This window comes from Stigmatopora nigra, chromosome 4, assembly GCF_051989575.1.
Source record: "Stigmatopora nigra isolate UIUO_SnigA chromosome 4, RoL_Snig_1.1, whole genome shotgun sequence".
Lineage (NCBI taxonomy): Eukaryota > Metazoa > Chordata > Actinopteri > Syngnathiformes > Syngnathidae > Stigmatopora > Stigmatopora nigra.
In genome coordinates, this window is record NC_135511.1 from 10,039,356 (window position 1) to 10,053,146 (window position 13,791).

Consider the following 13,791-nt stretch of genomic DNA (forward strand, 5'->3'; position numbering starts at 1 on the left):
AGTATTTTTTTTAAATTCATATGCGGTGTTAACCAATCAATAAGGGGTGTCCCATAGCCCATTTGCGTTTTTTTTCTTCAATTTATGATATCTTTCAATATATATGGTTGCACAAAAAATATGTCATTAATATTGCATACGTCTCATAATTATTTAATAAACTACATTCACACTAAGTATAGTTTGAACGATGAGTTTATTCAGTCACTCCAATAACTTAACCCATCCATTGAGTGTCCTTGGAATTGTTTAAAAAAAAAAAACTCAGTGCACACAGTGTTGTAACACTGATATAAAAAGTGAGGTTCTACATTTATATTGAGAGATTAATTTTAAAGGGCCACATTAAATAGAGGACTAACTTTAGGCATAATTATGAGGTTTAAAACATGAATATGAAGGAGGTTGGTAAAACATTTTGTTTGGGTATAATTGTAAGCCAACCAGAATGTCCGAGAAGCCACTTAACTGTAACATACTGCAATATATGAATTGTCGCAAAAATGCTTAAAAAACATCTAAATTGTAAACCTCAGGACATATATGCCTTCTTCCTTTTGTTGAACAAATATTTACAGGTGGTCTCTTCTGATTAGGAGCATTTTTAGGTCAAACACTCATGCTCTCATGCTGCTAAATTTACCTCAATCCTGTTTTACCTTTATTGAATAAACTCCTAGGCAGTCCGAGTGAAAATGGCAAACAAATCCAAAAGACAACATTAAAAAAAGAACACAAAACACAGAGGAGTACAAATACTGAAGGGGCTCGCTTTTGCTACCCGTCTTCAGTAGATTTCTTAAAAGCACAATCATTTGCTTTACCACCAATCAAATCTATGTATGGGACTCATTTGCAGAGAGTTGAGTTTAAACTGCAGGTGAACAAAATATGATCCAAATCTTTCTGCTGTTCTAATCCACTCTTTGAAAATAAGTCGTGTGTGTGTGTGTGTTTGTTTGTGCGTGCGTTATGATCCAACACGAGTAGTGGTCGTCTTCTTATCGGAGAAGAAGCTTCGGAGTAGAACCACCTGGCTGATGCTGACTACCAGTAGGACCAGAGCCTCACCGATGGACCAGAAGGCCACGCGTGTGTTCAGGTCCTCGGCACGGCTGCGTCCTTGTGCCTCACGTAAGCGGAAGTGCGTCTGGTAGTCGATAACCGACTTGAGGGCCTCGTGGATTGAAACACAGGCTGACTCCAGCTAGAAGATCCAATTAGGATATTTTAAAAATTGGATTCAAGTCACATCTCGAACCCATAGAAGAACAAGTACAGTAGAAAATTGATGAGTGGTTATGAACTCACGTGGGTGAGAGCAGTGGCCCTGTTCTCATTGGGGAAGAGTGGTGGATCCTCCCCAACTTGGAAGTCGAAGTAGACAGTCTTGTGCGTGAAAGTGGAGAACTCGTTGCTGAAGCAGAACTTGTACGTGCCAACCTTGGCTGCAGTGAACGTGAAGCTATCATATTGTTTCTTCATCTCTTTGTAGAGTGTTGTGCCATCTGGATCTTCTAGGCGGCAGTCTACATCGTAATGCCCCCCTGTCACCACCTGTCAAAAAGGGACATTTGCATATTTTTGTGTGTTTCTTGAAAAAGGTACCAACAGGGCTCACTTTAATGGCATTTGTAATGTAATGGTTTCATTATTTCCTGCTAACATTTCTGCCATTGGGCCAGTATCAGCAAGTTATTTTGGAAAAAAACCCAGGTCAAATCGGACGTAAAAATAAATAATTAAGTATTGGAGACATCCCTAGTTACTAACATTGAAAAAACTCATGTCTATATTTAGATTATTTTCCCCGACACAATAAAACTAACTGAACAACCATTTTGACTAGTGATTCAATATTTGTTTTTCTCAAATTAAAAACAACAAAGTGGCTGTGACCTTAATTGTTGCACGTGACCTAAAAAATAATTATATAAAGCACATCTTCCATCTAAGACACATTCTGGAAGAACCGGTTTAAAATTGATTCAATTCCGTTTCTCCATCACTTTTTATTACATTTCATTGGTGATTAAGCATTTATTTCTAATTTTGGAAATTAGATTAAAAGTATTAGGTGGGGGACACGTTGACTTTAACAGCAGAAGTCGTCTTCAACCGAGGACTAGTAACAGTCCGTGCTTCATATTTGTCATAAACGAAGTCTACATACCTGGAATTCCAGAGTACATTTGGTTCCGATTTGGATTTCTTCGTAGAAGCATTGCTTGGCATTGTCAGGAAGCTCGAACGTAAGCTCGGAGCCCAGCGCCAAACCCCACAGGAGGAGCTGGGCCGAAAGCACCTGCAATACCACTCGCAAAGAGCCGTACATTGTCTTTCAAAGTCAAGAAAGACGAGGAACCTGTGAGGAAGAGAGCAGGCGTGACATCGAGGAAAGAACTTGGCCAAAATGTTGATAGGTTGAGCGAACCCGGAATTTATCATTAGCGGTGAGTTAGCTCAATGCTAACCGATAGGCTGCCCAGCCCAAGTGCCACGAAAAATGAAAGCACCACTCGTAAAACTAACAACGAGACACACATTAAGCACTTATCATTTAAGAAATGCTAAAGTAATATGAGATATTTGTTTTTCAACACTTGGTTACTGTCAATAATATCGGCTCACCTCAAGAGTGCCTCACCCGGATGCGACTAATTCTAAGCAACGTTATTACAAGCATGAGATGCCCATTGGCTGTCATTTGGTCAAAGCCCAGCCCGTGCATCTCTCCCATTGGTCGCAAAGGGGTACCTAAAGGTCTACGTATTACCGTACTGTATCAAAATGCTCATTTGAAACCACAAATTCCCCTTATTTTGGCCCTAATAATTGTAAAGATTACATACACATTACATAGGTAATGCTCATCTTAATCCTCCACTTTCACCCTAAATCTGACTAACTAGAATTGTAATTTTCCACTTTTCATTTAGTAATTCATTTTCTTTTCAAAGGCTCACGGGGGTGCTGGAGTTTATTGAAGCAAACTATGAGTACCAGGCAGGGGAAATCCTTAACTGTTGACCAGCCAATCACAGGGCACAAAGAGACAAACAACATTCTCATTTCGGGGCAATTTAGAATGTTCAACTAACCTACCATGGATGCATTTAGGGGAGTAGGGGAGAAACTGGAGTTCCCAAATAAAATCCACTTAAGACTAGGGAGAACATGAACAGAACACAGGAAGGTCGGAACCCACCTGGCCTTTGTCTGTTTGTTTAACCAAAATCATTCAATTTCATCAAATCCATTGTATATTATATTTAAAAAAAACAAATTCAAGTGTCTGGAGAACCTGGTGACACGCCTCGTTTGACCCATATAATTAAAATATCGCGAGACCTAAACCAAGCGAGATTACCGCGCTGGGAGGAACTGGCGAGACAAAACAAAAGCCACACATCACAGACCCAAAATTCCAACCACCGGGCGCCGGTCGCTTTCTATTTTCATATTCCTCACTTATCTCCCTTCCCCTTCGAATTCATATCTTCAACATATAGCGAAATCATGCCGAGTAGTACATCTTTGCTGGAGGCCGAGGAGGGAGAATCGGAGGTCCCGCCGCCGCCACTTGTGCACGCTTTCGCCGGTATGGGCCTAGACGAGCCGCTCGCCTCTCAAAGCCAGGCAGCTGTCGAGCATACGGATGAATGCCCAGCCTTGTACCACCACCACAAGCAGTTCATCCCGGCGCCCCGTTATAACATCCTCGGCACGGTCCTCGACTTAAAGCCGTTGCACCGTCGACCGACTTCGGGAAACGAAGGAACAGTCACGCCCGAGGACGAGGACTTACAAGCTCCGACCACGTCGGGTAGCCCGTTGCTACCGCAGGCCCATCAATACGTGCATCCTTCGGGGCCAGGCGGTTCCGTGATGCCGTCCGCCCTGGATCAAGTGGAAACGGTTTTACTTTACAACGGAGAAGAGCGGTTGGAAGACGCCGGTTTATACTGCGGAGAACCCGGCGGAGGCGCAGGCTGCTACGAGGCCGAGGCGTTGATGCTGGCTCGCCGCAAAAGTGTCAACACAACCGAATGCGTGGAGGTGCCGAGTTCTGAGCATGTTGCGGAGATCGTGGGCCGACAGGGTGAGACTTTTTGGAAAAGTTTTCCTTTAAAACACAACCATGTGCGTAATGTTGCTTATGTTGGACCGTGTTGCTGCAGGTCGAGTGAGCTAACTTTAAGCCTGTCCTTTTGTTATGGCATCGACCATCTTATGAACCGTTTTTATACGCCTTTATTTGAGTTTAAGGTATTTTCTACGTTTTGTTGGATGAGTTTCTGATGCTGGAGTTTGTCTTGGGTATATTGGTTGAACATGATATGTAGTTTTCAACTCATTTTTGACGTGGATCATTAGCTCGAGTGCGGCTAGCCTACCTTCGCCACAAAGTGGGTCAGCCCAGCGCCACTCGACTTAAAAGAGCCTTAGATGAAAGCTTTTTTTAAGTTTCGACTTTTTCCACGAAAGACACAAACGGTCACGCGAGACGTGTTCCCCCTCACTGCTCAACTGGTATTGAAAATTACATGAACGTATTTCTTCAATTGAAAGTTATAAAAGATTGGTTTTCATTGCAATAGACATCCTATCAGTTTCGACGCACATGGCAGTCAGTCATTGGTATTCATAATCATCCACTGAGAGCCCACCAGTGAACAAGTAAAATACAAATATATTGGAAATTATGTTAAATGAAATTAACCTGGAGGAGGTTAGCGTGCTGTTTATCATTCGCCATTTTAACTTTTTTTTTATATACTGTGATTTTTTGCTTTCCATTAACAAATACAATTTTGTGTTTCTTACACACAGGCTGTAAGATTAAAGCACTCCGAGCCAAAACAAACACCTACATCAAGACGCCTGTGAGGGGCGAAAAGCCAATTTTTGTTGTGACGGGACGCAAGGAGGATGTGTGTGTGGCCAAGCGGGAGATCCTGTCGGCAGCTGAGCACTTCTCCCTCATCCGGGCCACCCGGAGCAAGGCGGGCTCTCTGTCGGTCGCTTCTGGGCCGGGGATTCCTGCTTTACCTGGACAGACCACAATTCAGGTAATAGTGTGTAACTCTTAAATTCTCTCATTTCAGAACTATTTCATGTGGTTTGTTTTTTTCCAAAATGCTATGTATTGATCTTTTTCCCCTCCCTGTGCAGGTGCGCGTGCCGTATTGCGTTGTAGGGTTGGTGGTGGGTCCGAAAGGTACGTACGTTCTTCTATGTACAAAGGATCTTCCTTAAAAAATATGAAATAAAACAAATGTATGGTAGTGCTTGTATTAACAGGTGCCCAAAATTAGTATTTAAGTGTGCTTTTGTTGTTGTTGTTTTTTTGTTGAAGGGGCGACCATTAAGCGAATTCAGCAGCAGACACACACCTACATTGTGACCCCCAGTCGTGATAAAGAGCCAGTTTTTGAAGTGACCGGGATGCCAGAGAACGTGGACCACGCCCGCGAGGAGATCGAGGCGCACATTGCACTGCGCACGGGCGCCTGCGGTGGTGGCGCCAAAGCGGTCGGCAGCGACGACAACGACTTCCAGTTTAATGGCACAGACGTCAGCTTCGACAACATCGGCGAAGCCGGGTGGCTCCGTGCGGGAGGCCTCCTTCCGGCCAATCCGGACGCCGCACGGCGAACCAACGCGGGCGGCGGCGGTGGCATTCGCATGTCTTCCTCCTACCGCAACGACAGCTCCAGCTCCCTGGGCAGTGGCTCTAGCTCGAACGACTCCTACTACGGTGGAGGCAGCACCAATCGCATGGCTGACTTCAGCCCTATTTGCTCATTCAACGCCAATTCAAACAACAACAACAACACCCTCGACAACACGGTCACCACAAGCTTCTGGTTTGGCGACGGCCTGCCCCCTGTAGGCTCTGAGGAGACTGTTGTGCCAGCTGGCTGGAACTCCTCAGCAGGATTCGAACCTCTGACCATCTCCACAAGCCGACTGTCCCACTCCGGTACGCCGCCACATATCTGGAGCCCCTTCGTGGACCAACAAAATCTTCAGGCCTTGGACGCACATCCTGTTCAGGTAGCTGTGGTTTAATGTTGAATAAATGCGTGGTTAACCCAACATGTTTTTGATGATTTGTGTTTGAAAGTGTACAAATTCCCCAATTTTCATTATCAGATTTAATTTTGAAAAACAAAGATCAACCATTTTGTTTTCCTTGAGACATTTGGATTTTATAATTTTTCTGTTTGACATTGCAGTCGAGTCAGCCCGGGACACCCCGCCTCTCACCCACCTTCACCGGGGTGGAAGCCCTCGAGCATTCCCAGGCGCCGCAGACGCATCTCATCCCCTTCGGCGCCCACCGCCCACCATCTTACTGCTCGCCATTCTCTTCCTCCGGCGACAGCTCGTCGTCATCGCCGCCCGAGGCCTCCCTCTTGTGCATCCGTTGCGCCGACGGCCGGGCCGTGGCTGCCCTGGTGCCATGCGGCCACAACCTCTTCTGTCTGGAGTGCGCCGCCCAGATTTGCCGGGGCCCCGACGCCGCCTGCCCCGTGTGCCTGTCGCCCGTGACCCGGGCCCTCCGACTGCGCAATGTCTAACCGGCGGACGTCCAAATCCTTAAATGTAGCAACCGGAAAAATGTTTTAACCGCCGTATCTGTTGGAATTCGCAGCCGTTTCTCGCGAGCGCCATCAGCCGGAAGGGGCGCCGGTGCTGATGTTTACAAAGGGCCCCGATCGTATTAGCCAGTGGTATTATACATTCACGCATTACATACCAAAGCGGCATGAAAACCCGCCTTTTTTTCTTAACACTCCACCAGACGACACCTTAGCGGTGCTAATGTTTTGATTCCCCAGCTCACTGTCGGGCAACTCACTACGTACGCCAGGTTCCAAATCGCTTACGAATCAAACTCGTGCCTGAGATTGAATTTTGAGAAACAAAAACAGTTTGCTGTTTAAACAACTAAAACGTGGCCTTTTTTTTTGACTGATGTAATGTACACATCGGCGTTTTGTCTTAACCATGCAATTAATTTTTTTGTTTTTTTTATTTTTTGGGGTGGGCAACAAGTCCTTTGTGCTAACATTCCTTTAATGAAAACTGCTGTAAATCTCAGAACAGCCCCTTGAATGTTCTTAACAAAACAAAACAAAACAATATAGGACTTTGATTTCCTCGTATAGTTACCGGTCCTATGCAAGAGTCCACCTGAGTTGGAGGAAAGAATGATTTGACGGTACAAACCTAGTTAACGGCTCACATTTTGGTCCATTCCTCAAATCCCGACGATAAAAATCATCTCATCTTTGAATTAACGGACTGCTGTTGGGTCACCTGGAACTTAGACACTACATCACTAAGATTCAGTTTTTCGTGTAGATTTTATTTGATTTCTTAGAGAATTGCTTTTTTTATTGCATTAGTCGTGCAAAAAAAGAAAAAGGCGCCAGGTTTTCCCCTTCTTATCTAGAGTCCGTCCTTTTTTTATGTCTTTGTTTCTTTGGTGAGGTTGAATGCAATATACACGATCAACCCTCAATTTACTGTATTATATTATTGTTGTTAAGGACTGAGATATACAGAATGTTTTTATTTTGTTACATTTCATAATCTATATATCTCGATAAAGTATATTCCAGTGTTTACAATAAGATTTACATTTTTCTATTTTTTTTTCTCCCTTGCCCAGGCGATAAACAAAATGAAGACTTTGCAATGCTTTATTCGCTTGTAGTTTAGTTTTTTTTGTCGAAATGCCTCCACTGAAATACGGAATGTCCGCGCACAAGCATGCCTACGTTTAATTCAAAATAGAAACTGCCGAAGAACGAAGCTGCCTGCTAATGCGTGTTTAAGATATGGACATTTGTTTTCTCTGTAGCTGATTTTTTTCTGTGTGTGCTAAATTTAATACTTTATGTATTTGTAGGGAGAAAGTCTTACGGCATATATTAAGATCTCAATTCTCAATAGGGTGGAGACCGGAGATTAAAAAGAAAAATAGCAAGATTATATTTTATAAATGGGCCTTTTAAGTTATTGCGGCCAAAGCACTGATATTATATATATCTATATATATATTTGCTGTAAAGAGAATTTTAAGAGTTTTATTTTTCTGATATTAAAGTTACTTAATAAAGACGGTTTCTTTTCAAAGCCATATTGAGAGGGTGTCTTTTGTTTGTATCACTGATGACTTGATTTATTATTTAAAAGTGAGTTTAAATGTGGAATCATTGACATCAACATGCACTACAAAGATATATAATTCCATTTATATACACGTGATTAAAAAATAATACAACAGACTAGACACATATTACTGTATGTTGGTGGAAAAACAATGGCATCTTTAGTGTACGGCTAAATAAGTCCAAATAAAGTGCTAAAAATGCAAATTCCATGAAAAGATATATGAAAAAATGTGTCATGTATCAAAATGGCTGGGAAAGATTTTGTTTTTTTAAACCGATACTATCGTGTGAGGATCAGTTAGCAGCCACAACATTAGGTGCACATTAAAGCAATGTTAAAAACAAAACATTCACATTGAGTCATTCTAAAAAGATCTGGGAAAACAAGCTTTTGCTCATACGTTTCTATGATAAACATATTGTATTTTTAACTGGTGGCTTTATATAATCTTAAAACTGGACCTAGAAATTTGAATGTTAACTATAAAGCAATATAAAGTTAACTCTGGATAGCTTTTTTCATGCTTATTCCTGCTGCCAAATATTGAAGTGTAATTTCAATTTGACCTGATGTTTTCTACTTCTTGCAAAATTACATGTTCTCTTCTAATAAGTAAAGTTCCTTTGAGTCATAACTGAACATTTAATCATAAAAAAATGGACACCTGCACTGCTTTTATACAATGTTACATGTTTTTGCTTGTAAATTTAACCATTGGTTTTCTCATATTGTCACCAGATCAAACTGTGGGCTGATAATTTTAAAATTCCTTTCCATATTGTCGTGTTTTATTCCCTCTTAATACATTCAAATCATTTTCTCCTAACATTCTCATAAGACATAGAACTTGATATAAATGTACTAGCATAAAACTCAGAATATTCATTTTCTGTCATTGCTACTTTATGTACTGGAGGGCAATTCAACCTAATTTTGTGACAGCGAGAAAGAAATGATCCACCTTATTCAGTGTTCTACCTTTTTTGTAATGACATTTTTCCCTAACACAATTCAAGTTTCTGGATGCTGCATCTTTACGTAATAAATTCTAACTTCTCTCTTGTATTAAAGCCCAAGTATCATAAAGATACAATTTACTCCTTAAAACATGACTTCACATAATTTCATAAATTTCACTGCAAATCTCGACTTTTGCTCAACCCTTATTTCTTAAAATAGTTCTATTATACATGGTGACTTACTTTTTTCCTGCTCTCTTTTCAGCATTTCTTCCATAGTTCTTAATACATGTGAAAATACTGTCAACCGCTTTTTGATTTTTAAGCATGTGTACCTAATGAGGTGGCTGCCAAAACTGCAAATTTGATGATTCAAATATCAGGAAGTTTTTAACAACAACAAATAGCCACAAATGTTCATCATGTGGAGAATACAGCACTGTGGTCTAGTTTAGGAGTCGGACAGATCCACAATTTCTTTCTTTTGGGGCCAATTGCGTAATCTTGGGTTACCACTACACCACGTCCAAATCCATCGGACGAGAACAACGATTATCTAAAAATGAGTCCCTCTCTTTTGACGAGTTCAGTCGAGGGGTTGGGGATCCGCGATGGGCATGGTGTGCAGCACCTCGTCCAGGAGCTGCAGGGCGCGATGCAAGTGGATCTCGATCCAGCACGGGGTCTCTTTGATGCTCTGCCGAGGATAATCGGGCCCCCAGCCCTTCACGAAGCTCATGCGTAGAATGCAAAGGCGGCGAAGGTCATCTACGCCGATACCGGCCGCCGCCGACAGGCCTGTGGACGAAAGTACTACAGTTGACGACGAGATTGGAATTGGTTAAACTGATTGTCCTGGTCGGTTGGAACCAAAACAAGAACCCGCATCGACCCAAGGGGACCAGTTTGTGGACCCCTGATTGTAGTTTCAGAGATGAGCCAATCATTTTCAACATGATTTGTAAAAGATCCAATTATCTTGTTAAGGGTTCAAACTTACTGATGGCGGGTGCGATGCCTCCCACCGAGCCAGGTCCGGGGATGTTCCCCGCTACGGCAGCCGCCTGCGCTGCCGCCGCTGCCTGAGCGGTCGCTGCTTGCTGCTGCATCTGCCTGTGACACTGACGAAGGTCGAACACCTGGCAAACAACACATAGGGATTATTCCACACCTAGATATGAATGTAAATGGTTCTGCAAATAAGTGTTTATTGAAGGCAAGATTAACCTTTATGTATGCACTGGGGTAGATCTTGTGTACGGCGTCCCCGGGCGCCCGTCCGGCCTCGCGATCCAGGTAGTAGCTCTGTACAAAGACGGCGTGGTCGCTGAGGCAGCGCACCCACACATCGCCCTCGCCTTTGCACTCCAGCTGCACGCCTTTGCCAATGTGAAGCCTGACACCATTCAAACCGTTTATCATCTTTAATGCTGTGAAATACCTCATACATTTGATTGTCGACATTCCGTAAGGCTTCAAATCAAAGTTTGGAAATGTATAAAACTCGGCTTTCAATGAGGGTGTGGCCTATTCAGTGACACTTTGGATAACCTTTCGGCCCATGTCCCCTCTGTGCCCCTTGCTGATTTTCATTTGGAAAAGTACCTGGCTCTTTCAATGGCTTCAGTGCGATGGACGTTGCTGAGCTGGCCCAGACAGAAGCGGTCACCACCGGACGGGTCCACATAGCCGTCCACGGTTACGACGGGGCATGACGACGGCACCTTGAAGGTCTCGCCCACCTGCAAGTCCATCTCAAAGTAGGCGATGGAGCACCAGTAGTCTGGAGCTGAAGCACAATAAACACTTAGCAATTAAAGCCATTTTGTTAAGAGTAAAATGTCTACATGGAGTACTATGTTCTCACCGGGATGGTTGGAAATGGGGGGCTGAAAGGCAAACTCGTCGTGGACTGACCCTGAGGATGAGATTGACGTGTTTAAGACCAGCAAAACCTTGGAAAATTGTACTGTGTGGTTTAGTTGGCTGACTCACAGTAGTGTGCTGGCTGTGGCATGGGAGGATGGTGTTGGAGATGACCGTTGCTGTGGTGTGGTGTATTTGGGGTGAAGCTGCTGTTTCTTGACCAGACTGTGTTGCCACCTGAAGTTTCAATCATTTATTTATTTCTCGTATTGATTTTTCTCATAATGATGCTTGAGAACTTACTAGCTGATCCTGTGGCAACAGCGGGGAACGATGAAGTGGAGGCGGAGGTGGACGCCTCAGCGGGCGGGAGCATGTTGGCAGGGGCGAATAGGTCAGAGGGCCCCGGGCGGCCCCCCGACGGTGGGTGCTGAATGGTCTGCATTGAGCGACCCTCATCCATGGGAGGCAGGCTCTGGGGCCCATCGAAATCGTGCTCGTCTTTGACCATCAACGCAGAGCCGGGCCTGGAGCCCGTTAGATTCAGTCCTGATATGTCTAGTGGGGTGTTAAAGCAAGAAAATATCAGCAAAGATGTAAAATAAGGGTGTCTATTCTAAAATGTGGAAAATATTCTCACCAATGCCCGGGGAGACCACTCGCTCGTAGTGATAAGGATTGACACACACGCTGTCAGCCTTGAGGTCAAAGGCATACTGGCAGTATTTGACATGCTTCAACTCATTCTTGTGCAGGTCGGGCCAGCGCCAAAGCTTGGCATAAACCACATGAGGAAAACCCTTGCGTCCGGCCACCTGGTTTGGGGGTGCACACAAGGTTTGCAAACAAATTGAATTTCACGTTTCTTAACAGGGTATAAATGTTATTTATCAGTAGGTCAGTTGGGTCAAAGGAGTTATTTTTACAATGTAACAATGTTTTAACTGTACACTGCTATGTCAACGCGGGTAAATGGCGGATCCTACCTGCAGTCGTCCGTCCAATGTCCTGGGTATGGTGACGCACTTGCTTGGATGAGCGCCATTGGTGGTAATAGCGGTGATAAGTGAGTCTAGCTCATCTTTCTTCTCCTTGAGCTTTTTAACCAGACTCTCAATGGCCCGTTTGGCAAAGCTCTCACTTTCACCGCCCTGCCGGTGGCACATCAAGCTGTGCACGATGCTCAGGCAGGCGTCGTTGCTGGTGGGCGTGTTGGCGATGGACATGCTGGATTTGCAGATTGAGACACTGTGACGGGTGGGATTCTTCAACCTAAGAAATACACCATCAGGACGCTGACAAGAGAGAGGGTATATGGATTAATGACTGGTCGCCAGTCAATCAAAATGTGTGTGTAGAAAAAATGCATTTACAGGTTTTTTGAAGTAATCAATAGAACCAACATTTATGTTTTTTAAAAGGTGAGAGGGCCTAAAATACTACAAAGAGTAAAACCACTGAAAGACATGCAAATCCCTAAGAGGGTGCCCACAGATTCAAATCTCCTATCTAATCACATTGAAATCTTTAAAAAGAAATGTAGATCCCAATGGGAAAAGGTGAAAAAATATATAAGTCTTGATATTATGAAAACTAATCAGAAAATAATTTCGTTAATCCTTGGAACTACTTGCTATTTTGAAATTGATCTGCTACAATCTTAATCATGACAAGCCGGAAGTGACCGCTCCTTCACTTCAAAATAAATAACTTGCACCAGCTAAACAAATAAAATGGACATTAGCAGTCTTCAATCTATACTTAATGTATTATAAAATATTTTTACCCGTGCAACACACTTCGCACGTGTGCATGTTCTAATAATTTTCCAAGTGTTTATCTTTTCTGTGCATTGCATTTGGACCGGAAACAGAAACCGCTCACTAGCATGCATTGACGAGCAACTGCCTTGAAAAAATGCTATCTTAACTGTGCATATGCGTGCTGTATCTTTTATCTTATTTAAACCACACAATACGTTATTGGTTTGTTTGAATGATCTCCCGTTGCAAAGTTGTTTATCATGCCGTTGAATCATTATTTATACGTGGATCTTGCACTTACTTCCCGCTATCTTGCGCTGGCTCCCGTGGAAGCTGTTTTTTGTCGTTTCGGTCCCCGAAATCGTTTCCTTCTTCGATTGAGTTACTATTAACAGGTCACACGACCAAGTAAATGCTGACTATAAATAAGCAGAGTCGAATCCTTCGAGAATGTAAGGTCATAGGGAGATTGTGAAAAAAATCTCTGCTCTTTTCTGGTAAGTTCTCATCTAGTGCATTCCCTTCTTCTTCGTCTTTGTTTTCCATTGGCTTCAGTAGCCAGTTCATCTGGCGCAATAGCGCTACTCTTTGCAAAGGAGGTTACATTACAGCTTAATACCACAATAGTATTTGGTGATGAGGATGCTTGTGTAATAAAAGTTGTTTTTTAAAAGTAAAAGACACGTTCATAACCATTTATGTCCGTATAATTGATATGATATGTCTACAGTCAAAGCATTAACATTTGAATTATGCTTCATTGATGAATATGGTACATATATGTTTTAAATATTAATGTGACAATAATTATTTTAATATTTCAAATTCATATGTTTGCAAATTTATATTGTGTGAGATACAATATATGTATTCTGATATTTTTTTAATAATATGATAATGGTGCATCATTAACAATTTTATGGCATCGCCCTGCATTCTGAGGAGGGTTAAAGCAATGAAATCCAAACTACAAGTTGTAATAAAAGGTAAACAAATATTTTAAAATATTCCAC

The 13,791-nt window shown here is 42.8% G+C and overlaps 3 protein-coding genes across 3 annotated transcripts; 1 reads left to right on the forward strand and 2 right to left on the reverse strand.

The window, feature by feature from the left end:
- Positions 1-177: 177 nt before the first annotated feature.
- On the reverse strand, positions 178-2,734 carry LOC144195999 (transmembrane emp24 domain-containing protein 7-like). The gene is made up of 4 exons (XM_077715960.1): positions 2,632-2,734; positions 2,174-2,365; positions 1,312-1,557; positions 178-1,207 (listed from the first exon to the last, which is right to left on the reverse strand). Exons 2-4 carry the CDS (start codon positions 2,333-2,335, stop codon positions 971-973), a joined length of 645 nt encoding a protein of 214 aa, XP_077572086.1. The 5' UTR covers positions 2,336-2,365; positions 2,632-2,734; the 3' UTR covers positions 178-970.
- A 641-nt stretch (positions 2,735-3,375) lies between these two features.
- LOC144195226 (RNA-binding protein MEX3B-like) lies at positions 3,376-8,155 on the forward strand. Its single transcript, XM_077714694.1, has 5 exons — positions 3,376-4,102; positions 4,834-5,072; positions 5,176-5,221; positions 5,360-6,060; positions 6,243-8,155. The coding sequence occupies exons 1-5, from the start codon at positions 3,520-3,522 to the stop codon at positions 6,585-6,587; spliced, it is 1,914 nt and encodes a 637-aa protein (XP_077570820.1). The 5' UTR covers positions 3,376-3,519; the 3' UTR covers positions 6,588-8,155.
- Positions 8,156-8,199: 44 nt separating this feature from the next.
- On the reverse strand, positions 8,200-13,304 carry LOC144195227 (mothers against decapentaplegic homolog 4-like). The gene is made up of 10 exons (XM_077714696.1): positions 13,080-13,304; positions 12,002-12,310; positions 11,656-11,830; positions 11,319-11,573; positions 11,145-11,252; positions 11,017-11,067; positions 10,755-10,938; positions 10,377-10,545; positions 10,150-10,288; positions 8,200-9,947 (listed from the first exon to the last, which is right to left on the reverse strand). Exons 2-10 carry the CDS (start codon positions 12,239-12,241, stop codon positions 9,736-9,738), a joined length of 1,533 nt encoding a protein of 510 aa, XP_077570822.1. The 5' UTR covers positions 12,242-12,310; positions 13,080-13,304; the 3' UTR covers positions 8,200-9,735.
- Between the last annotated feature and the right edge of the window lie 487 nt (positions 13,305-13,791).